Below are 25,096 nucleotides of genomic sequence, written 5' to 3' on the forward strand. Positions count from 1 at the left end.
TCGCTGAGCGAATTCTAGAGCAATGATGTTGGGCTACCCCTTTGTGTATGTTCTGTGAGTAGTGGACCATATACACCTCAGCTTTTACTTTCGTTGACTACAGGCTGGTCTAGCTGCCCACATGCTTAAACAGGGGTAACATTAACCACTTTACAGGGTTGTAATAGTACTCATTTGGTCAATAAATACGTAATGAGCATTCAGTATAGGCCAGACCTTGGTTTAGATGCTGGGGATACCTTTAGCAGACTGCTTACCTCCTTTAATGTTCCAGCTGTTCACTATTACTAGTAGTGTCATAATTGTGTGTCGATGTTTGCTTATGTCACGGAGTATGGGATTTGTGACGTTTGCCACTCATGGGCAGGGTCCCTGCGGCGCCTGGACCTCCAGCGGCACAAGGGTGCGGACTCCACGGCATTACTGCGCTGCGTGGCCGCCTCTCTGCTCCAGGCCGCCAGAGGGCGCATGGTCTCTACCGCCCCTCCGCTGTGCCTGAGTTTGCCCCTTACCAGCCACCCGGCCTCCGTTCCCCTCCCCAACGGCGCCTGCCCCGCCTTGCATTTCCAAGCTCCGCCCCCGTTGCCCGTAGCGGCTGTTTGTTGACTTCCGGGAGCGCGGTTGTAGTTGATCCCCGGAGTTTCGCCATGCGGAACTGGGGGGCTTTCGCGGCCCGCGTCGGTGCGGAGTAGCTGCCTTAGCCCCGACCAAACCGTCCTCTACAACCTCCTGGCCCAGGCGCAGGCTGCCCGTACCGCCTGTGGCATGAGGGAGCCGGAAGAGCTGATGCCCGGTGAGTTGCGCCCGCGCCGGTGGCAGAAGGCCGGGAGGGAGGGTCCGCGGGCGGCCGGGCCCCGCCTCCGGATCGGCCCTGTAGGGGGACAGGCCCGAGGCTTGGCAGCCGGACTGGGGCGAGATCGCTGGTGGCGCTCCCACGAATGACTGAAGGCCGAGGACCGGACGGGAAGAACAGGATGGGGGAGAACGGGAAAGAGGATGCCTGTCTTTCGTATGCTTTTTAAATAAGCTTTTGATGAGCTTCTTGAAGGCAGGGACACTTTTTTTTTTTTATGAGACGGAGTTTCACTCTTGTTGCCCAGGCTGGAGTGCAATGGCGCAATCTCAGCTCACCACAACCTCCGCCTCCCGGGTTCAAGCGATTCTCCTGCCTTAGCCACCGAGTAGCTGGGATTACAGGCATGCGCCACCACGCCCGGCTAATTTTGTATTTTTAGTAGATACGGGGTTTCTCCATGTTGGTCAGGCTGGTCTCGAACTCCCGACCTCAGGTGATCAGCCGGCCTCAGCCTCCCAAATTGCTGGGATTACAGGCGTGAGCCACCGCGCCCGGCCGGGGAGGGACACTTTCTGTGAACTCCCCAAAGTGCGGACTCCAGACTTGTGCACTTTGGAGGTCCTGAGCTCCTGGTTATGTATTGAATGCAGTAAAGAGTGAGTGATCAGGGTTGTGGGGTAAAAGGGGATACAGGAAATAAATTGGACAAAGAGGGAGAAGAGGGACCCTTTAGCGAGTGTTTTTTAGCCTTTTTTTTTTCCTGAGCTCCGTAGTTAGAAATACTTCTGACATTGTGACCCGATACTCCATATATACCGTGTAACAGAAATGGATGTCTGGTGAAGCAGTCCTTATTCTAACCACTTAGATTCCACACACAGCTTTTTGATAAAGCGTTCTTTTAAAATGCTGATGGTGATCCACTGAATTGATTTTCTGACCCACTAATAGGTCACGACCATTTTGAAAAAACACTGGGTTTGAGCAGAATCATACCTTCACTGAAATATGTGTTTTTTTTTCCATGCTCCTGGCCGGAACTGAGATTCCTGGCCTGCAGTTCACAATTTAGTGAGACATACAGGAAAGTAAACAAAATGACCAACAAATTGACAGTAGATATTATACGGCCAGAGCAGAGCCACCAAACCTTGGCTTGGGATGAGGGTAACAGGGAAGCTAGGGGAGCCAGGACAAAATAGTTAAAATGTTAAAATAATTCATTCTGGGGAAACTCAGAGTCTGTTCTAGATCCTAGTCTCCCAACTAAATTATTAGTTGGAACTGAGATGCCTCACAGTGGTTCTCAAAAAGTTGTCCACGGTGGCTAGTCTCTTGCGTATTAATATTTATCATTAATACTTATATTCGCTATGTTTTCCTTTCTGGTACGAATTAGTTTATGTGTGATCACCCCCCTTGGGATTTCCCCAAAAGCTGGACCTGGCCTACTATTTGGTGTTATGTGTGTGTTTAAATGTTTATTGGGAACTGGTAGGGGTTTTTAGTCTTTCTTCAAAATGATGCTGTGCCACAACAGTTTGTGAATACTACTCAGATCAGGTAATGACTTGATGTAAGAATGTTAAAATCTCAACATCCCCGTGTACTCCTCTCCCAGTCTCCTAGGACCGTGGCATTTTGTGATGATGTTTTGGGGGGAAAGATAAACCGTCCTTTCCCATGTGCTGTTTCTGGGAAGAGAAAAAGACATCTCTATAACTAACTATAGTGCATGAGTAAGATGAGAATTAGAAACTTCCTGAGTAGCTGTGTTGAAAGGATCTCTTCATTTTATACTGGATCCCTAAACATTCTGAATTCTCAGGAATCAGGAAAAGCTGAAGTGCTCCTTTGCTGACGACTTGGTAACGTGTCTTTTGTATTAACAATGTTGAAAGTTATATTTGACTACAAACTCTCCGTTATGATGAATTAGTAAACAAAACATTCAACAGTTACGAATATACATGTGTGTAAGGGGGACATTTCTGTGTGAAAAGTAGAACACACAAGGGCTACTTTGTGCTAGGCAATATGGGTAGTGCAGACAGTTTATACCCTCTGTAACCTTAGAAAGTAGTTGGAAAAAAACAACATTTGGGGTAACAAATGGTGAACTCTGTTTCAACACAGAAAAGCAGTGACTTTTTTTTTTTTTTTTTTTTTTGAGATGGAGTCACTCTGTCGCCCAGGCTGGAGTGCAATGATGCTTGCTCTCTTGGCTCACTGCAACCTCTCCGCCTCTGGGGTTCATGCAATTGTCCTGCCTCAGCCCCCCGAATAGCTGGGATTACAGGCGCCCACCACCACGCCCAGCTAATTTTTGCATTTTTAGTTGAGACAGGGTTTCACCACGTTGGCCAGGCTGCTCTCGAACTCCTGACCTCAAATGATCCACCTGCCTCGGCCTCCCAAAGTGCTGTGATTACAGGCGTGAGCCACCACGCCCGGCTGACATTTTTAAAGTATAGCTTTTTACTGCTTTGTGATGACCTCATCTTACATATTGTGCTACCTACCAATCTCTCTAATCAAACTTACACAAATCTTGCTGAGATTTGTAATCTTGCTGATTTGTGTGACAGTTTGATTAGAGAGATTGCTCGGTAGCACAATTATTTGCCATATAAATTCTACAGATCACATAGTTCAGAGAAGCCAGTGATCATTTCCAACTCTTATGGTAGAAGAAGAGTTTACGGAGGTAGCTATGAGCTAACACTTTGAGGATGCTAGGCTCTGGGCTAAGTTCTTTATACATGTCATCTCGTTTAATCCTTACAACAACCTTTCAATACCTAATTGTCTCTAAAGCCTATGTTTTTTTTTCTAGCTGCTTTCCCTTAGCTCAAATGAAAGAGACAGTGGTGCAGTAATTTGTTTCTCTCTGTGCTGTCTCCGGTTTTATGGGTATTCATTGGGATTACCAACAGAGAAATTAAGAGTTCACCATTTTGGCCAGGTGTCGTGGTTCACGCCTGTAATCCCAGCACTTAGGGAGGCTGAGGCAGGAGCCCAGGAGTTTGAGACCTGAGCCTGAGCCCAGGAGTTTGAGACCAGCCTGGGCAACATGCTAAAACCCTGTCTGTGCAAAAATTACAAAATTTAGCTGGACATGGTGGCACACGCCTATAGTCCTAGCTACTCCAGAGGCTGAGGCGGGAGGATTGCTTGGGCCCAGGAGGTCGAGGCGGCAGTTAGCCGTGATTGTGCCACTGCGCTTCAAGCTGGGCGACAGAGTGAGACCCTGTCTCAACAAAAATAAAAAGAGTTCACCATTTGGGCTAACATTGTTTCCCTTGCATGAGAACACTGGAGGTTCCTTGGAAAAACTGGACCAAAGAAAATCCTAATTGACTGATAGAGACTCTCCCCATGGATATCCTGATGATGTTAATGAGGAAACGAAATACCGTCCTGTTTCTGTGTTTGAAGAAAAGCTCTCAATCAGAGGCCAGACCATGAGGTGTTAACTAGAACAAGAATAGCACAGATTGTACCATTTCATTCCAGGGAGCAGACATCTTCTTAGTGACAGCAGAACTATTATTAATAGATGACTGCCTTCCTTGTGATAGTATATTTCTTACTTTATGCCAGTATATGAGCAATACACGTTCAATTTAGTAGATTTCATAGATAAAACTAGAATGGAGTCTGAGGAATAAGAAAGACTGAATTAAGGTGGGAGAAGGAAGGCTTAAACATTGCCAGAGTGGAGGCAAACCTGTCATGAGACAAGGGGTTTGTATGGATAAATTACTCAAAAGGTATTTTAATAACAGGCAACATAGTAAAAGTTATAAAATAAAGACCATCTTATATTTGCAGATTCGGGTGCTGTGTTTACATTTGGGAAAAGTAAATTTGCTGAAGATAATCCCGGTAAATTCTGGTTTAAAAATGATGTCCCTGTACATCTTTCATGTGGAGATGAACATTCTGCTGTTGTTACCGGTTAGTATTATAATCCTGAATGAGGACAGTAATACTTAGAAAATTCTAAATATTTTGTTATAGATATGCTGCTGTATTTTAAACATGTTGAAAATATTATCAAAAGTGTTGTTTTTTACTTTGCCAGAGAATTCTTCACAAAATAAGTCATCAAGAGCATCTTTTACATTTTAAGTTTCCTTGGTATATTTAAGTATGATTTTCTATACACACAACTTTCTTGGAATGAATCTATTTCAATATAATTTTAAAAAACCTGTTACTGTATAATTTCAGAAACTCTTTTCCACCTAAAAGAAACTGATGATACATAGATGAACAAGGTAACTTATTTCAACACAGAAAAGCAGTGACATTTTAAAAGTATAGCTTTTTATTGCTTTGTGATGACCTCATCTTACATTATGTGAAAAATGCTTCAATTGATTATTTCTTTTTCCCTCCCACCAGGAAATAATAAACTTTACATGTTTGGCAGTAACAACTGGGGTCAGTTAGGATTAGGATCAAAGTCAGCCGTCAGCAAGCCAACATGTGTCAAAGGTTTGGGATCTTTTTATCTTTTCACAAACTGTATAAAGTATTTTTATGTTGACTGTGTAGTTCTTTAATGTCATAAATAATAAAGCCTTTAGTTCTTTATTTTCTGACATTTGCTTGAATATTATTAGCATTTAACTTATCTTTTATATGATATTCAGAACTGCTTTTATATGTTAGGGTCTAAAAATCTGATTGATTTTAAATCCAGGGACCACAAAGGAAGTAATGATTTTACAGTATTGCATTTGAACATCCCCCATCTTTTTTTTTTTTTTTTGCTTGTTTGTAAAACTACTTACATATTACTGTTATTGTATATACAGAGAACAAACATATGTTAGAAATTTGAGCCTTTCTCATTTAATAGAGTTGTGGACATTGTGCTTCTGTTTAGTTGCTGGTTTTATAAAACATACTTATTCTGCTTTATATAGTGACTAGGTGAAGTAAACGAAACATCGAGACTAGGGATTGATTAGTACTAGTGTAAAAGAACAACAAGATAAAATATTTAAAATCAGGAGTATTCCAGAAAATATTAGATGTATATACCCTTACAAAGCTTTCTGGATGTTATATGCAAAACCTCTGTTTGGGTATAACCTGTGAACATCAGCTAAACTTGAAAGGATGATGGAGATTCCTTGAGATGTAATAAGAGCAGTATTTTTTATCTTCCGGGCTAAATTTTAATTTCAGCTCAAAATTTCAGTGTAGCTTATCATATTAGTGCTGTTTATGGGAATTGTTATGGAACTTTTAAAGTATTCCACGTATTCAAATAGTATTTATTGAGCATAGTCTAAACACTTGGGGATAGTCACGGTGACCATGACCCTTACTCTCAAATATCTTATCTAATAGACAAGCTAACAGGATTGTTTAGACTATGGGATCCTTGAGACCAGGGATTCTTTCTTAGTCATCTTTTTGCAGCCCCTATGCCAAGCACTTAGGAGATGTTCTTTAAATGTTTTTTGAATATGTAGATGAATGAATGAACAACTTTGATTCATAGGTGTATGCCTATCAGTATTGGTCTTTTGGTTTTTCATTGAATGTGGTAGAAGGTGAGCTTGATAACGGTGATGGCAGGTTAGGTAATGGATCAGATTGGTGAGGAGGCAGCATAATAGAATACGGTGGGTCTCAGCACATATTAATTACCTGTGAAGTTGTTTTTTTTATTTTTTGAGACAGGGTGTTGCTCTGTCACCCAAGCTGGAGTGCAGTGGCGTGATCTCTGCTTACTGCAGCCTCGACCTCCTGGGCTCCAACCATCCTCCCACCTCGGCACCCCCTCCCCGAATAGCTGAAAATACAGGCATGCACCACCACACCCAGCTAATTTTTGTATTTTTTTGTAGAGAAGGGGTTTCACCATGTTGCCCAGGTTGGTCTGAAACTCCTGAGCTCAAGCCATCTGCCCGTCTCGGCCTCCCAAAGTGCTGGGATAATAGTTGTGAGCCACCACACCCGGCCTACCTGTGGAGTTTATAATTATATATATAGATGCCTAGCCCCTACTTCAGACCCACTGACTCAGATTCCGTAGGGATGGGGCTAAGATATCTATATTGTATTCCAAGCTCCACTGGTTATGATGGTACACAACCAGTTCTGAAAGCCTCTGGTTTGCTAGTTAAGAACATTGACTTTGGAATCAGACAAGCCTGCTATTAAGTCTCGGTTCCATCACTTAGTTACCATTTGTCCTAGACTACTGTTCATTTTCATTGCTGTAAAATAATTGTCCCATTTTTAAATATTTTTAGCTCTAAAACCTGAAAAAGTGAAATTAGCTGCCTGTGGAAGGAACCACACCCTGGTGTCAACAGGTATAGTGCTCAATCTGTATGATTTCCTGCCTGACTTTGAGAACTGAGGTCTCATTCCAGTAACGTGGCTTTGTAAAATTAATGGAGATTGTACTTTGGCAACAGTAAAATTAGGGTTTTTTAAAATGTCAATGGCTAGTACACGTTTGCCTTTGCAAATATACACATAAATGTCAAATGGCTGAAGAAAAAGCTTCTTTTCTTGGATTATATCATGGGACAGCATCTCCTAACCTGTGTGTCCACCTTAAGGGCTGGTTATTCCTGTTCTTGCTCTTCTCTCTTCCTTACTAAGGGTGAGTGAAAGGCACCCAGAAGGCTGTTGATGTGAGTGAGCACAATTCCCATCAAAATCCATACGAGCTTTTGTATGTGTGTGTGTGTATGTTTGTTTTTGTAGAAATTAACAAAGTGCTTCTAAAGTTTATATGGAAAAGCAAATGACATAGAGGAGCCAAAACAATTTTGAAAAATAACAGAATTAGAGGACTGGCACTACCTGATTTCAAGACTCACTGTAAAGCTACTGTAATCAAGACTGTGGTATTGGCAAAAAGATAGACAAAGATTAGTGAAACAGAATAGAGTCTACAAGTAGAGCCATATGTATATGCCCACTTGATTTTTGGCAAAGATGCCAAGGAAATTCAATAGAGAAAGGATAGTATCTTCAGCAAATGCTGCTGTAACAATTAGACCTCCAGGACCTGACCACTGAGCAGTACTTCCTACCACCTTCCCCCTGCCCCTGCCCTGCCCCTTGCCCCGCCCCTCCCCCACCACCACTTATTCTGTCTTCAGGATGTTTTCACTGCCTCAGTTCCTCTCCATACCTTGCCCTTTCTGAAGTGTCTTTTCTCTTTCTCTTAGCCTTTTCAGATTATTTCTTGAGATCCCAGTAAGTGTTACTTCTTCCATGGAACATTTTGTGACTGTTCAACTTTGTGTTCATTTATTTGTTTGAATTATTTCAGCATCTCACCAACTCTGGTTTGCTCCATGTGTGTGAAATTGTGCACTCCAATTGCATGTAACCTTGTAGGTATTTTCCATTTGAAAGCTAGTCTTGTTTCCCCAATTAGGTTTCCTCTTTTCCTAAAAACAAAAAATAAAAATAACAATAACTTTAAAATTTTTACTAATTCAGGCTGATTTTGCCCTCATTTCACCCTATAATTTAGCAAGGCTCTAACTTCACTTATATATTTATTACATGGATAACTAATTTATGTGTTAAAAATCTTCATTAATTTACAACTTACTGGAAATGTTTATAATCTAGGCTTGATGTACTTTTTATTTAATTAACAGAGTAATTAACAAGCATTTTTACATACTTTAAATGAGCCAAATGCTGTTCTAAGAATTTTACAAATCTCAACTAATTCAATCTTCATAACAACTCTGTGAAGTAGGTACTATTATTATCCCCATTTTATAGATGAGGAAAATGAGGCACACGGAGGTTATGGCTTGCCCAAGGTCCCACAGCTTTGGTAAGTGGTAAGCCAGAATTTGCACCCAAGCAGTCTGGCTCTGGAGTCTTTCCTCCTAAACAGAGTGCTATAGTGCCTTCCTATTTAGCTAGGAAGTTAAAATAAATACAACATAGAATTATCATGTTTCTAATTAGATTCTTCTTGGATTTGCCTCGTTTTACTTATTTGTACTATTATATCTTAGCTTTAATGGGTACAGAAGTTAAAATTAATGGACACATCTCTTTTAAAATAGATTTGCATTTTAAACTGGTTTGGAAGTGACTTTCCTTGTTTTTACTCTGAATTAATAAAGTGCTATATTAGCAAGAAATAAATACGTTCCATGCATTCTGTTCATTTCAATTGCTAGTTACATTCTAGATTGATTTCTAAAATCTCACAAAAATATGTGGCCTTGCTTGTTTTGCTTTATTTTGACGATGAAATGAAGTTGTCTCCCAAATAATAGGATGGTGATAGCTTTCAACTTTCTTCACTGTTAATAGAGGAAATCGCTGCTATACACTGACCTGTCTCATAAACAGGGGGACTCTATAGTCTATTGATGTTTTCTTTTCCATGTGCAGAAGGAGGCAATGTATATGCAACTGGTGGAAATAATGAAGGACAGCTGGGGCTTGGTGACACTGAAGAAAGAAACACTTTTCATGTAATTAGCTTTTTTACATCCGAGCATAAGATTAAACAGCTGTCTGCTGGATCTAATACGTCAGCTGCCCTAACTGGTGAGACTTGTTTCTTTTTCAGTCTGGGACACATTCCTTTCCTGTAGATCAATATATGCCAACTCAGTAAACCGAAGGGAGCATTGTTGTTTAGTTTTCTCTCATCGGCTATCTATGTGCTTTCAGGAAACATTTAAAATATAACTTTAAATCTTGACATACTGCAATTTTATGCTTATTTATGCTTATTTTATGCTTATTTGTGCTTATTTAAATATACATTTAAAAAGTAATTGGCAAATAAGCTCTAAGCTATGCCGTCTGTCTACTCCTTTAGATATTCTTAAATATTATTTTTGTTGTGTGCTCTTAAAGTTATGCTTGCAGTTTTAACTGAAGTTGCTATCAGAAGCATCCACAGAAATCTGTTGCAGCATATGTTGTTAAAATGTGATTTGTAATGGTCATTGTACCTCTCCGCCCTCCCTACCAAAAGCCCATATGAGACATTTCTTTAAAATTTGGAGCCAAGATCAGCTTGATCTCACTGAAGCTGCTGGTTAGCTGCTTTGTTTCAAGCAGGAGACTGTATAACATCCGGTTTTACTCTATCAGGAAAGTCAGAGTTGTCTCTGAAGCTCAGTCCGTTAGATTTTGTCAGCCCTTAAGTTAGCATTTTGACATCCTTCTTTCAGCTCTTATTTTCATTTATTTGTTTTGCATTATTAAAATACTTCAAAAATTTAAATTATTTAAAATATATAAATAAATAAGTCTTGATAATTCCTTTCTAAAATATTTTTCCTAGATTAACTTTTTCTGGCGTCAAAACCCTTATCAGAAATTATATAAGTTACGTATTTTTGAGATGCTATACATGCTATTATATCTTCATTCTCTGAGGCTAGATTCTGTGTTTTCAGGTTTCAATTATAAGGAAAAAAATATGTAGTGAAATATGTTTCTTCTGTTCTTTTTTCAAAACATCATTTCCACAGTGCTCTCAAGAGCAAGGTCTTCCAGGCTTTTTTGACCTGCAGGTGTCTAATGTGACCTGTGCTTTCAGTTCAGTTGCAGGTAGGCTGCTTGGAAGGAGGAGAACATTTCTGTTTAGAGATATTAGAATGGGAAAGGGTGATTGTAGGAAAGGGCATTCTGTCTTTGCTATGGAGATAAAAATATGGCCAGAACTTAAGTGATTTACAATCAGGCTATTCTGTGTTCTTTATCATTATAGAAGCATTTCACAATATAAATTGAACTCTTAAGTAGCTAGCTGGTGTAAATGTCTTAATAGTACTTTATTGTTAGGATATATAATTTTTATGAACTATAAAATAAATGGTCTTTTGGAAGTATAATAACTTCAGAGCCTGGCTACCTTTTAAAACCTTTTCTCCCCCTTTTATTTTTCTTTATAGAGGATGGAAGACTTTTTATGTGGGGTGACAATTCCGAAGGACAAATTGGTTTAAAAAATGTAACTAATGTCTGTGTCCCTCAGCAAGTGACCATTGGGAAACCTGTCTCCTGGATCTCTTGTGGATATTACCATTCAGCTTTTGTAACAAGTAAGACACATTTTGAAGTCATCATGTTATCTCCCACTTCTGTGTTGTTATTAAATTAATAATGAAATGATATATTCTCTGGTTCTATAGAAATAATGCCATGGTTGTCCATGTAATGAAATTATTTTGGTCTGTTTTAGGTCGCAGTATTTCCCCATTTATATAATAAGAGTTCATAATTTCAAACTCTGCCTCACATGATCACTTTTTAGGTGAATATAGAGAGCTCAGCATGGGATACGGTTTCCTTTGGTGGGACTTTTCTCAGCATTCCCAACTTTTCTCCCTTTCCTGGACCCACTGGCAACCTTTTCTTAGTTACAATATTTGAAACGTTGGGCTCTAGCTGTTATAGTCTATATCTATTCTAGTAATAATAGAGGAAGTGTGATTATGACTTTCCATCTAATTGATGGGATTTTGTAACAGTAAAAACACCAAGAGGAAATAGTTTATGGACCCTCTTAGACAAATCTTTAAATATTTATTTTATACGTTTACTCTTTATTCCATATACCACAGGCTCAGGGTTAAAAAGTGGTAATTCACTCATTTCAGTGGCCCCTAAAGTTACCAATGAATTGGTAGCAGCATGATACCAAGAGAGAGTAAACCTGACTTTGTCAGTATTTTTCACCACTGCATCCCTGGTGTCTTGAACAAACTGATAATCAATAAATATTATTGAATGAGGGAGAAAGTGAATAAATGATGAACTGATTGCATTCCTTGAGGCAACACTACCTACCAACTTATCGGCAACTTTTGGCTCCTGGAGTTGGTATAGTCTGTACTCGCTTTGTTCATGAAACAAAAACACAAATGGGAAAATAAGCCAACCAAAGAACAAAAATACCAAGTAAAAGCATTGTATTATATTTGGGCTTTAAGAAAACTGCCTGAATGTATTGTGTGAATGAACTCTGCATTAGCCATTAGGTGAACAAGTGGAATAGTTCATCTTAACCAACAGGCATTACATTGAGCTTTTTTTTGGTTTGTTTTTAAGCCTTTTTTTAATTAAAAAAAACTCAGCTTTATTGAGATATAATTCACATACCCTACAATTCACCCATTTAAGGTGTACAATGGAATGTTTTTTAGCATATTCACAGGTTTGTACACAAAGTGAACTTTTATACTAAGCATTTTGCTGAGATTCATTTTCATCAGCTGATATGAACTGTCAGTAATTTTCACACTAGCCATTATTTTATGACTTTAATCACTTAAAGCAACTTTTTATAAATTTTAGAAATAACTCAAACATAAATAATATGTTTACTAAATTAATATGTATTTCCTGATAGAGGAAAATGTTATATAGAAAAGCATTATTTTTTTCTCTTTGTATGTTGAATTTGTAGATCAGAAAAAATGGATTATTTTTAATTTTTAATATTTGTGGGTATATAATATATAGTGGGTACTATATATATATATATAGTGGGTACTATATATGTATAGTGGGTACTATATATACATATATATGGAATACCTGAGATGTTTTTATACAGGCATGTGATGGGCAATAATCACATCATGGAGCATGGGGTATCCATCCCCTCAAGCATTTATCCTTTGTGTTACAAACAATCCAATGATACTCTCTTAGTTATTTTAAAATGTGCAATTATTTTGATTGTAATCATCCTGTTGTGCTATCAAATACTAGAAATTATTATTTCTAATTTTTGGACCCATTAACCTCCCTCCTACACACACCCCACTACCCTTTCTAGCCTTTGGTAACAATCCTTCTACTCTTTATTTCCATGAGTTTGTTTTGATTTTTACATCCCACAAATAAGTGAGAACATGCGGTGTATGTCTTTCTGTGCCTGTTTTATTTCATTTAACGTAATGACTTCCAGTTCCATCCACATCATTGCAAATGACTGGATCTCATTCTTTTTCATGGCTGAATAGTACTCTATTGTGCATAAATACCACATTTTTTCTTTTTTTTTGAGACACAGTCTTGCTCTGTTGCCCAGGCTGGAGTACAGTAGTGCGATCCCGGCTCACTGCAACCTCTGCCTCCCGGGTTCAAGCGATTCTCTTGCCTCAGCCTCCTGAGTAGCTGGGATTACAGGCGCCCACCATCATGCCCAGCTATTTTTTTTGTATTTTTAATAGCGACAGGGTTTCACCATGTTGGTCAGGCTGGTCTTGAACTTCTGACCTCAGGTAATCCACCCACCTTGGCTTCCCAAAGTGCTGGGATTACAGGTGTGAGCCACCGCATCTGGCCCCACATTTTCTTTATTCAGTCATCTATTGATGAACACTTAGGTTGCTTCCAAATCTTGGCTATTGTGAACAGTGCTGCAACAAACATGGGAATGCAGATATCTCTTTGATATACTGGTTTCTCTTCTTTTGGGTATATACCCAGCAGTGGGATTGCTGGATCATATGGTAACTCTGTTTTTAGTTTTTTGAGGAACCTCCAAACAGAATAGTTTATTTCCTAATAAAAATACAGAACATATTACTAAGATAGTTATGTTTAAGACTTCCTACAGATTTTTCACCTACTAGTATGTTTAAATGCTCATGTTCGTGTTTTAAATTCATGTTCTCAATTCAAGTTCATATTATAAATTATGTAAAATACTCAATTTTTAGATATTGTAGATAAATAAAATCTATGGAGTTTTCAGGTATTATCCCTGATTTCTGTGTCTTTTCATCTGATATGTTAATGGTTGGGTCTGAGCATTTCAACCAATGATTCACTGAATTAGGTGTAGTACAATAGGGGATATAAGTAAATGAGTAGGGGTCATGGGAACTGGGGGCAGGAATTTGTGGAGCAATCTTCAGAGACTGGAGAATAGAGACTTGGCAGTGTGCGTAAGATCAGAATCCTGGGGAAGGTAGCTGTCAGAGCCAGGTAGATAGTTTGAGGAATCCAGATTTTATAAAAATTAATAAGCCTAAGTGAAGTAGATATAATTGACATGAAATGACCTATTTGTTCTTCATGATAGATGTTATTTTATTTTTTATACATAAATAAGAAAAAGACCTTGGAATTAAATAAAACATTTTATATGGATTAAAAGCACTCACCTTCCCCTTTAAGGAAGGTCCTACTGATAGCTACAGGAAATATCTTTTCTAACCCTTTATAGCAAGCTCGTCCAGCCCGCAGCCCAGGATGGCTTAGAATGCCGCCCAACACAAATTGTAACCCTTCTTAAAACATGAGATTTATGCACAGACCTTTTCTTTTTTTAGCTCATCAGCTATCATTAGTGTTAGTGTATTTTATGTGTGACCGAAGACAGTTCTTCCAATGTGGCCCAGGGAAGCCAAAAGATTGGACACCCGTGCTTTATAGGTAAAACATTTTACTTTAAAAAGTTGACACTGTGAGAAACTTCAGCAACTTACTATGTAAAAGTCATTTTAAATGATATTTCTTACAATACCAAGTTGATTAAAATGTAGTACCTGCCCTTCTGGAGTTTACAGTCAAACTATAGGATGTATAGTTTTTCCATGTACAAAGCATTTTCAAGTACAAATATATTTCATTTAATCTCCCAACCACTCTGGGAGAGAGGTGGTGGTATCTCAGATTCCATATATGCAGGCAGGTTTAGAACACAGTTTTATTCAAGGTGGATGCTGCAATTGGGTTGCAGAATCAGAATTCGAACTCCAGTCTTCCAGTTCTAAAAGCCTGAACAACTTCTACTGACATGTAGTTTCTTTCCATATACAAGAGGAAGAGGAGGATGTGGTAGCAACTAATAATGACCAGGCACTGATTATATGTTCTATGTGCCTTTGAATGCATTAATTCGGTTATTCCTATGAAACAACCCTATCACATAGGCACTTTTATCCCCATGTTACAGGCCCAGCAATTGAACAACTTGCTCAGTATGACTCAGTAAGTGGCAGAATCCAGATGCAGACAAGGCAGTCTGACTCTGTAGCACATACTTTTTGCTACTGTGCTAGACCAATAACTGCAATACACAGCAGACCATGATTGGTAACATAAGACATTTGATAGCAGAGTCTTACGTGAGATCAAGAAAGAAAAAATATTATTTCTTGTTAGGGGCATCAGGACATATTTCAGAGAAAGGTTAGTATTTGAGATTAACCATGAAAGATGGAAACAACTCTGAGAGAGATAGAGATGAGGGAAGAACAATCCAGGCAGAGACAGAAGCGTGCAGAGATACAGAGACAGAAAAGTAAATCATGTATTTGGAGATTATTGCATAGCTGAGTTTGTTTAGAGGTTGTTTGTTTAGAGGTTAGGGATCATGGATCCTAAAGGAATGTGAACCCCTGAAATGATATGCTAAATTTGGTAGGTGCATTTTTTTTTTTTTTTTTTGAGCCAGGTCTCACTCTGTTGCCCAGGCTGGAGTGCAGTAGCATAATCACGGCTCACTGTAGCCTAGACCTTCTGGGCTCAAGTGATCCTCCCACCTCATTCCCCGAAGTAGCTGGGACAAAGATGCGTGCCACCACACCCGGCTAATTTTTGTATTTTTTGTAGAGACTGGGTTTCACCGTGTTGCCCAGAGTGGTTTCAAACTCCTAGGCTCAAGCCATCCACCAGCCTCGGCCTCCCAAACTGATGGGATTACAGGCATGAGCCATCACACCCTGCTGGGATGTGTACTTTTTTTTATAGAGCTGTCATCAAATTCTCAAGGGAGGATGTGACTCAAAAGAGAGTCATCAGGTTGAGAAGTAGATAGAAAAATATGACTGGTTAGTAGTCCGGGAACCTAATATGGAAGGTCTCTTGTAACAGTCTGCAGTTTATACTTGATACATGTATTTTTTTTTATTTGGAAGTGTCATAATTAGAGCCTTGTTTTTGGAAGATACATCTGATATTGTGTGGGTATATTAGACTAGAGGTAGGAAAGACATTTGGAAAACTTGATCCAGGTGAAAATTCATGTTAAGGTGTAAAGGGAATCAGGAATCTATAGACAGAAATGGAGAGAGACTCATCAGGACTTAGGAACCAGTTTCCTATGGGAGGCAACAAGCATGGGAAAACAGAAGGGTGCTAACTTACTGGGCACCACTTTTGTGCCAGTGTTTGCTAAATACTTCATAGAAAACTGTGGTCCATAAAACTTCATTTTCTGTGCAGATCAATTCAGAAAATCAATATAGCTGTGTTTACAGTATTTGAGCAAGTTCTGAGTGGTGCATATCTTGTGCGTTGGCTGTCCCACACCTTCCTGAAGTTCTGTGATTTTCTAGAAGAACTCACAGTCTTCAATAGCAGATTATACTTATGAATAAGATTTATTACGGCAAAGGATACAAAGCAAAAAGAAAAAGTGGGAAAAAGATAAGCATCTGCAGTGGAGTCCAGAGAAGTCAAGCTTGGGCTTCCTAGTACTTTCTCTTAGGAAACCACACAGGGCATGTTTTCTTCTTAGCAGTGAACTACGGGGACATGTGTGGAATGTCTCTGCCCAGGGAAGCCCATTCTGTTGCTTCTAGGGGATTTAGGGGGCTGGTCACGTAGGCACCTCCTGCTAGCAACTGGCCACAGCAGCTGAAACTCAGGACCCTCAATAACGAAGCCAGGTGCACATCATCAATGTTGATGTTTGTACAAGCAGCCCTGACAAACCTAATCTGGCATAGTTCGTTGCTCTGGTATGTATAACAAAATCATTAATCATTCACATAAAGAACACTCCAGGGGCCACCTTCTCAGGGGTTGGGCAAGGATCAATCATGGTTCTCTCAGAGACTTGCAAAGAATAAGCAAGCAGATCTGCTCTGTTGTGTCTTTGCTCATACCAATGGTGATATGTTCCATGTCATTCTTCAGATTGGATCATACACTTACACAAGGTTTTTAAATTCTACTTTATAGAACTCAGTTAATTGCATAGAAATGAGTAAGAAAGTTCTTGCTTTCAAGAAGTTTGCAGTCATAATACAGTGTGATAAATGTAATAAAGAAGCAAATTAATAGCATTAGTATGGACAGGGCAGTGATTAAGTGTCAGGAACTCCTTGGTAAGAGTCTTTGGAGGAAGTGCCATCTAAATGGGTAAAATCTGCTATCTTAAGATTTACTTAACATATTTACTGCACATATAAGTGAGTTTTCTAAAACCAGTTTCATATAAAGCAATTATTCATTCATTTATTCCACAAATATTAAGTGCTTGTTCTAGACACTGCTAGATTTTGGGGATACCATAGGGAGCAAGAAAAAATTCATGTTTTTATGGGAGCTTTAAGTAAGTAAAAGACACAAGATATTCTTCAGTTTTGTGAAAGCACTAATTTTCTAGTTTATTAGTAGTGGTAGTCATTAATTTTTCATGAAAATTACTGGATTAAAATAATCAAGGGGAAAAGAAAATCTAGCTTTATTTCCTTATCATACAGTAAAAATATCTCAAGAAAGGTCAAATGTATTAAGTTATCCTTGTCAAAACTTTTTTTTTGAAGGTAAGACCAGCTTTTTGTTCATATGTATGTCATCACTAATCACTATACTTTTCCTTCAATAGCAGATGGTGAGCTATATGTGTTTGGAGAACCTGAGAATGGGAAGTTAGGTCTTCCCAATCAGCTCCTGGGCAATCACAGAACACCCCAGCTGGTGTCTGAAATTCCCGAGAAGGTGATCCAAGTAGCTTGTGGCGGAGAGCATACTGTGGTTCTCACGGGTATGTGTGGAGTCCACTGTTCTGTTCCCTACGTTCTGTGGTGGGTAATGAAATTTTTTTAATGTTCATTTCTTTTTATTGCGGTAAGAATACTATGAGAACTACCTTCTTAATAGATTTTTAAGTGTATAATACAGTATTTTTATGTGTAGGCACAACCATTGTACAACAGATCTCTGAAACTTATCTTGAGTAACTGAAACTTCACGCCCACTGTATGGCAACTCGTCTTTCCTGCCTCCAGTCAGTTCCTGGCGACCACTATTCTGTTCTTAACCTCTATGAGTTTGACTCTTAGATACCTCGTGTCAGGTGGCCTTTGCATCTCTTTCCATTAAGATTCTCAGTTTTTGGGCCTGGTGCAATGGCTGACACCTGTAATCCTAGCATTTTGGGAGGCCAAGGCAGGCAGATCTCTTGAGCCCAGGAGTTCGAGACCAGCCTGAGCAACATGACGAAACCCCATCTTTACTAATATTAGCCAGGTGTGGTCTCAGGTATTCAGGAGGCTGAGGTGGGAGGATCACCTGAGCCAGGGGAGGTTGAGGTTGAGGTTGAGGTGACCTGTGATTGTCCCACTGCACTCAAGCCTGGGCAACAGAGCAAGACCTCATCTAAAAACAAAAACAAAAACAAAAAACAAAAAAGATTCTCACCCTTTATTCTTATACTTAATATACATTTCTGGTCTATGGAATATTTTTTCTAAGTAGAAAAAAATGAATCTTGTTGAATTGTTTCTGCTAACGTAATTTATATTTTCATGACCTTAACTTTTTTTTTTTGAGACAGAGTTTTGCTCTTGGCATGTAGGCTGAAGTGCAATGGCCTGATCTTGGCTCACTGCAGCCTCTGCCTCCTGAGTTCAAGCGATTCTCCTGCCTCAGCCTCCCGAGTAGCTGGGATTACAGGTGCCCACTACCACGCCCAGCTAATTTTTGTATTTTTAGTAGAGATGGGGTTTCACCATGTTGGCAAGGCTGGTCTTGAACTCCTGACCTCAGGTGATTCACCAGCCTCGGCCTCCCAAAGTGCTGGGATTACAGGCGTGAGCCACCACACCTGGCCTGACCTTAACATTTTTAATGGCAACATATTACATTATTTTTAGCTCATTTTCAGGGACAATTTTTCTCATGTGTATGTTTTCTATATTTATCTAAAATTGACATTTTTCCTGAAATGCCTTCTTTTGGAGATGCTTTTTGTTCAAGCTATTTTCTACATGTCATTGATAATTCTTTTCTTTGTGATATTTACAATGTATAGCTTGGGGATTTCTTTGTAGTTGTATTTTCTGTTATAGTAATTCATTAAAAAGTGGTATGGTTTTAAATTACAGATAATAAAAGAAAGTTAGGACCTTAATAGTAATGTTACTTTTGGGATCTGAATTTCATATTTGTTATGACATGTCATTTCTCAGGATTCTAATCACTGTATTGAAATATACTCACTACTTGCTAATATGTTTACTAAATTGATGCTTTCAAATTCTTTCAACATTAGATTTATTTTAGATGAGTAATGTACATAATACAATTAGGTAGTGAATTATTATTATATTTTTTGCACAAAAAATTAAGTTTATGAAGTCACCACTTAATCTTTAGTGGCCCAAAGTTAGAAATATTGTAGACAAATTTTGAATAATATCCAATTCTAAGATGATATGCCTAATGTTGCCAGGTAAGTGAAGAATATTTTTTCTTTATGTTTTTTTCTCTGATGTTACTTTTCCTCAGCTTCCTGTTCTAGCCCCAGTCGTGGTTATTAAGCTTTAGTTTCTAGATGGAATCTTTTCTAAGTTAGAAATAATTTTTTTTGAAATGTATACTCTAAATTTGGAAATAATTCTGAGGTTTAAGATTTTTTTTGAATTCCTGTTGAAAAAGTGAATTTTTATATAATTTCAAAAATATTCTAAAAATTAAACTTTGAAATTAATTTTTACACATTATCTGAAAATTCATTCTATAGGCAGAAATGCAACTTTATGTGTTATATATTTTCTCTAGTTTATACAAAGATTATAGAAAGAATTTAATAGGTCATTCAGGGTTATTTTAACAGATACAAATGTTGATTGTATAATAATAGTGTCTTCAACCATTCATTATAAAATATTTTTCTATAAAGTGAGCAACAAGATAATCTATGATACTTTTAATGAAAGCTTAATTCTTGATTTTAAATTCTTAATTTAAAATAAATGCACTTAAGGATGATATTTTCTTGTGGTTTTAAAGACATTTAACTTTCTGTGGACTTTGTTCTGAGCTTAAGTATAATGTTTCCAGAAATTGATTGCTCTCTCCAGATTTTTGCAAGCTTTCGGATCTCACACACCAGTAAAGTTTTTTAAATTATGAGATGCATCTATTTGACAGACCTGGAACAGTTATTGTTTGCCACTAAGATTTCCACTACAGATGCAAGAAAGAAGTGTCCTTGCATTTCCTGTCTGATTGTGGCAGCCAACATTGAATGGGGGAATACAGGAGAAAAACTTGGTAATACAGGGAAAAAAACATGGAGAGATAATTTTCACAGTTCATAAATAACTTTGTAAACAGTGAAGAGCTTGTGTTACAATCCAGAGAATAATGTAAAATTTGAGTTTAAAAAATTATGAGAACCAATAGATGGTTGTCAGCTTCCGATTCACATTTGCTTAAATATGGGCATTGAAAAAAATGACTGCACTATCATATCATAAAATAAGGAACATTTTCAAAATAAAAAACTCTTAATAGTATAATAAAGGACACCTCCTTAAACTGTATAAATGTATATGTATGGAAATTTCACTACTTTGCCTGTTTTTCACATTTCTCCGTGGACCTGTGAGAGCTTTATTATGAGCCAGCCCTGGTGAGGAACCTGGTTCTGGAACACAGTATAGGCAGAATTTTAAAAATATTTAGTCCTAGCTGATGAAGAAATGGACCTGAAGAGTATATCATCAGTGTGACTAAATACTAAACTGGATTGCTAAGAGAGTTATGGAATATTTTGTAAGACCCTAAGGAAGGAATAGCTAATCACCTGTTCCAATTTCTTTCACTAAAGAAAAGCACTTGGATTAGATGTTTCTGTGAAGGACCTTCCCAGCCTTGTTTTTCTATATGTCTATAACTCTTATCTTAAAAATCTATTAGAGGATCATTCATTAAACTATTTTAAAAACAATTTAGTTCATTTCTGATGAATTTATTTAAAACATAATATTTGCACATGACCATGATAGATTAGAAAATAAAACTGGTTGTAGTGATAGGGTGATTATAGTTTCTCCTTGGGATCAGGGAAACCATGGACCACTGTGGAAAAAGTCTGAGGCTGGAACTTGGGGCACACTAAGTGAGGCAGAGTTATATTTGTAGTTTTGTAAGTCATCCACAGCAGTTACTAACACACAAGAAATGCCAGTTGTGAGATAGGGTTCACAATGAAGTCTGGGTCCTGAGGCAAATGAGAATTTATCTTAACTTCTCAGATTATGTTTGGATAAACAAGTTTTCTACAGGTTGACAAATTATTAGTTCTGAAATCAAATATATTCTGTGAAGTTACAGTAATATTAATCTGAAGCTAACTGATCAAACTATTTTCCTAATGTAATATTTATTAACATTATTTCATGTTTTATCCTAATGTAATTTGATGTAAATATTATTTATCCTAATGTAATATTTATTAACATTAAATTATGTTGTTAAATGTCACAAAGGTGATATGGCCAAAAATTCTATTGGTTGTTAAATATAATGTCCTTAAATAAGAGCGCCTTCGATCATTTTTATAAAATAGAAACTGCTGTCATCACTAATATCCAAGCACCTGAATGGGAACCTACCAAGATACTGAACAAAACTTCTGTAACATGATTCAGACTGCCTAAACAGCCTCATTTCACAGGCTAATTAAAATCAGACAGCCTAAGAAATGTAGAGTAATTGTTGGTCAGCTAGAGATAGATAATTGCTTTAATTTACCCAATATTCTACTGTTAAGCTGAACATTTAGAACTGGAAATATGCCATGTGATTATTAATTATTAGTAATTATTAATATGGTTTTTTAATATTAAAATAAAAATCTGTTTTGCCATTGCCTCAATATGGCTTCATATCTTTGATACAGCATATTTTCTTTAAGGAGTAATATCTATATGTCTTATTTATGAAGCAAACATTTTTATTAGAAAAAATTGTAAAACCACATGACAATAGACAGTTATGTTTTCATTTGTAACCCTCATTGATAGAATGAGTTGATTAGATACTTTTTAGAAAAATGTTCTTTACAACACTGTGTCGTATTATGCTTTCAAATCTGCCTGAATGTTTTCTCTTTTAATCCTGTCAGCAACTCTATTAGATAGGGATTATAACATCAGAGAATCTAAGTAACTCACCTGCTTGCCACAGCTAGTAATAATGAAGGTTTGGGTTCTGGCCTGAATAACAAGCTCTTGCCCTTCCTCCTGTAATAGGAGAAACTCAATGTACTAAACTCAGTGTACTAAGGAGAAGTGACTAATGTAATCAGCACTGCGTTTCCAAATGCAGCAGCCAGGAGCATGACGTCTCTAAAAGGACCCTTTCATCACCACTCATGTATCCTGTTTTTGTACTTTTTCATTTCTAGAAAACATACGACATAATATTTACTGAGTTACTGGAAGTCCTTTGGAATCACTTCAAAATATCAATATAAAGAAAAGCTTTTCCCCTCCTATTATAGTTGCATTTCCTAGTAAAGAAGCTTTACTTGTGAATAAATCTAGCGTATGCACTATCAGTTTTAATTCTCAAGACAATTCTCTGAAATTGGGTTTTATAAAATAGATTATTAAACTACTTTTGTTGTATTGTATTGTATTTTTATTTTTATTTTATTTTATTTTATTTTAATTTTCTTTTATATTTTATTTTTGAGGTGGAGTCTTGCGCTGTTGCCCAGGCTGGAGTGCAGTGGCGTGATCTTGGCTCACTGCAACCTCCACCTCCTGGGATCAAGCGATTCTCCTGCCTCAGCCTCCCTAGTAGCTGGGATTACAGGTGTATGCCACCATGCCTGGCTAATTTTTGTATTTTTAGTAGAGACAGGGTTTCACCACATTGGCCAGACTCTTTTCCAACTCCTGACCTTAGGTGATGCGTAAACTACTTTTAAAAGGAAGAAGTTTTTTCTGTAGGAGACACTATTCACTTTTTTATTTGACGTAGTGAGTTAGCTTAATGACAGTTGGTACTTTCTTTTTTATTTTTTGAGATGGAATGTTGCTCTGTCACCCAGGCCGGAGTGCAGTGGTGCAATCTTGGCCCACGGCAACCTCTGCCTCCTGGGTTCAAGTGATTCTTGTGCCTCAGCCTCCCTGTGTAGCTGGAATTACAGATGCATGCCATCATGCCCAACTAATTTTTGTAATTTTAGTAGAGATGGGGTTTCACCATGTTGGCTAGGCCAGTCTCGAACCTGGCCTCAAGCAATCCACCTGCCTTGGCCTCCCAAAGTGCTGGGATTACAGGCGTGAGCCATTGCGACCGGCCGACATTTGGTACTTCTTGAGCCGTTGTAATTATGGGGACGTTTCAGGTAGTTCCCTGACTTATGTGCCTTGTATCATACCTGTGACTTACCTAACTGTGGTTATGTATAAAAGATAAAATCATACACATGTCACAATTTTTATATTTATGTACCTCTTCATTTTTCTCTTCCTTCATCATTGAAAGATTTATACTTCAATATTAAGTATTCTTAAATGTTTTTTTCCCCCAGAGGCACTTAACCTTCACTATAAAAGGTTGAATGTGACAATTTTTCCAGATACGATGGTAACAGTGTCTGCTTCCATAATCCTTGTCTTCTATTTGCCCCTTTCCTTTCAGAGAATGCTGTGTATACCTTTGGGCTGGGACAATTTGGTCAGCTGGGTCTTGGCACTTTTCTTTTTGAAACTTCAGATCCGAAAGTCATTGAGAATATTAGGGATCAAACAATAAGTTATATTTCTTGTGGAGAAAGTCACACAGCTTTGATAACAGGTATGATTAGAATTTCTGTTATATATTTATAGAGCTGGGTATATTTTATTACAAAATAAATTATATCTGAAATGAAATGTATCTAACTTAAGTAAAGGAATTAATGGCTGAGAAAAATGGAATTCCATGTTTACTATTCCAAAGTATAAAGTTGTGAACTCCTTTTTATTATTTTAATTCAATTTAGAATAAATGTAAATGATCCAAAGATTTAGAACCTCACAATAGGCCGATGATGTCAGAAGTTAGACCATAGTATTATTCTTTGTCAGAAAACAGGAATCTTTTTGAAATTATGTCATTTTGAAGGCTCTTAACTCTGCTCAGGCCAAAAGGAAAAATCCCACAAGCAAAAACTTATTTTAAAACATTCTTCCTATTCAGTCTGACAGAGCTGCATTCAGGCCGAGTCAGTTTTTTTGTTTTTGCCACCTGGAGGCGTTTTCAGGAATGACTCCTTTCCTTCTCTTTCCACGTGTTAGAGAGAAGGGCCCCTCAGAGACCACTAAGTGGATACCTTCTTCCGCTCTGTGGTATCTCCTTCATGCAGGGAAATGTTCCTTTGAGCCCACTTCTCAGCCTCAAAACTATGTGCTGCTAATAATGTAGGATTCAGTAAAGATTCTCCCCTAAATGATTCAGTCACATATATGTAGGTAATTGATACAGTCCACAGTTTTCAATGCTTTGTGACAAAAGGGTGTATAATTTCACTATTTCTGTCTAAATATGAAGTGAAGCATCGGAAAGTCAGAAATCATCTAGTATATTGGCATAATCCATGTACTAGTATTTCTACTTTTTTTCCTTCTTTCTGAAAAAGCTACTGCTATGAAAAAGCTCCTGAAAAAACTACTGCTCATCTAATGGTATCTGGCTAGGGAAACTAGGAATCAGCAAATGCAAGATACACTGTTTCTTCTTCCCCAAAGAAGCTTTCAGAGAGGATGACCTGCCCATGCTCAAGTATCAGTGTTCTTGAGAACGTATCATGAAATAGCATTATATAGAATATGAAAAGTATTCATTCATCATCCACTAAGAGTTGTTGTGTATCCCTTAACTATAGGGTCCTAATGTCACTTTATCTGTCCTTACTGTCATTTTTCATCAACTCTAACCTTCCACTGATAGTAAATACATACTGTTTTTAATCTGTCATCTAACATATAATTCGATTATTTAGTTAAATTTTCATAGTACCTTTACTCCTGATAAAAAGAGTTATAGCACAAATAATTGAACATTAACTTTGTTTGCCTTTTTGTTCATCAATCATCCCTAGAGGGCAAGTGGAGTGGAATTTTTTTTTTTTCCTCCAGGACTAATGAGAAGTATGTAGTGGGTCATCTGCAAGCTCTTGCCAGTTCCCCATTATAGCCAGTGGCTCATATTTTTAAAAGCCCTCTGAGGTTGAAAGTGCCATCAGGCAGCTTGGATCGGGGTTTATATTTTCAGGCCAAAGACAATCAA

General features: G+C 37.8%; 1 protein-coding gene and 1 non-coding gene across 10 annotated transcripts in view; both read left to right on the top strand.

Annotated features, from left to right (window-relative positions):
- The first annotated feature begins 568 nt into the window (after window positions 1-568).
- The window catches only part of RPGR (retinitis pigmentosa GTPase regulator), a 60,656-nt gene continuing 36,128 nt past the window's right edge, over window positions 569-25,096 (top strand). For 8 of the 9 annotated variants that reach the window (XM_012498712.2, XM_003270992.4, XM_030807203.1 and 5 more), the window contains exons 1-8: window positions 569-793; window positions 4,631-4,756; window positions 5,207-5,299; window positions 7,075-7,137; window positions 9,206-9,364; window positions 10,726-10,875; window positions 17,409-17,567; window positions 23,468-23,623. In XM_012498712.2, the coding sequence (XP_012354166.1) occupies window positions 766-793; window positions 4,631-4,756; window positions 5,207-5,299; window positions 7,075-7,137; window positions 9,206-9,364; window positions 10,726-10,875; window positions 17,409-17,567; window positions 23,468-23,623 (934 nt within the window). In that variant the 5' untranslated portion in view covers window positions 569-765. Of the gene's footprint in view, window positions 794-903; window positions 1,003-4,630; window positions 4,757-5,206; window positions 5,300-7,074; window positions 7,138-9,205; window positions 9,365-10,725; window positions 10,876-17,408; window positions 17,568-23,467; window positions 23,624-25,096 lie in introns of those variants that run through there. The other variant, XM_030807205.1, reaches the window with a different exon arrangement.
- On the top strand, window positions 19,941-20,070 carry LOC115833443. Its single transcript, XR_004028874.1, has one exon. It is a non-coding gene; the product is annotated as a small nucleolar RNA SNORA31 (small nucleolar RNA).

This window comes from Nomascus leucogenys, chromosome X, assembly GCF_006542625.1.
Source record: "Nomascus leucogenys isolate Asia chromosome X, Asia_NLE_v1, whole genome shotgun sequence".
NCBI classification, from domain to species: domain Eukaryota; kingdom Metazoa; phylum Chordata; class Mammalia; order Primates; family Hylobatidae; genus Nomascus; species Nomascus leucogenys.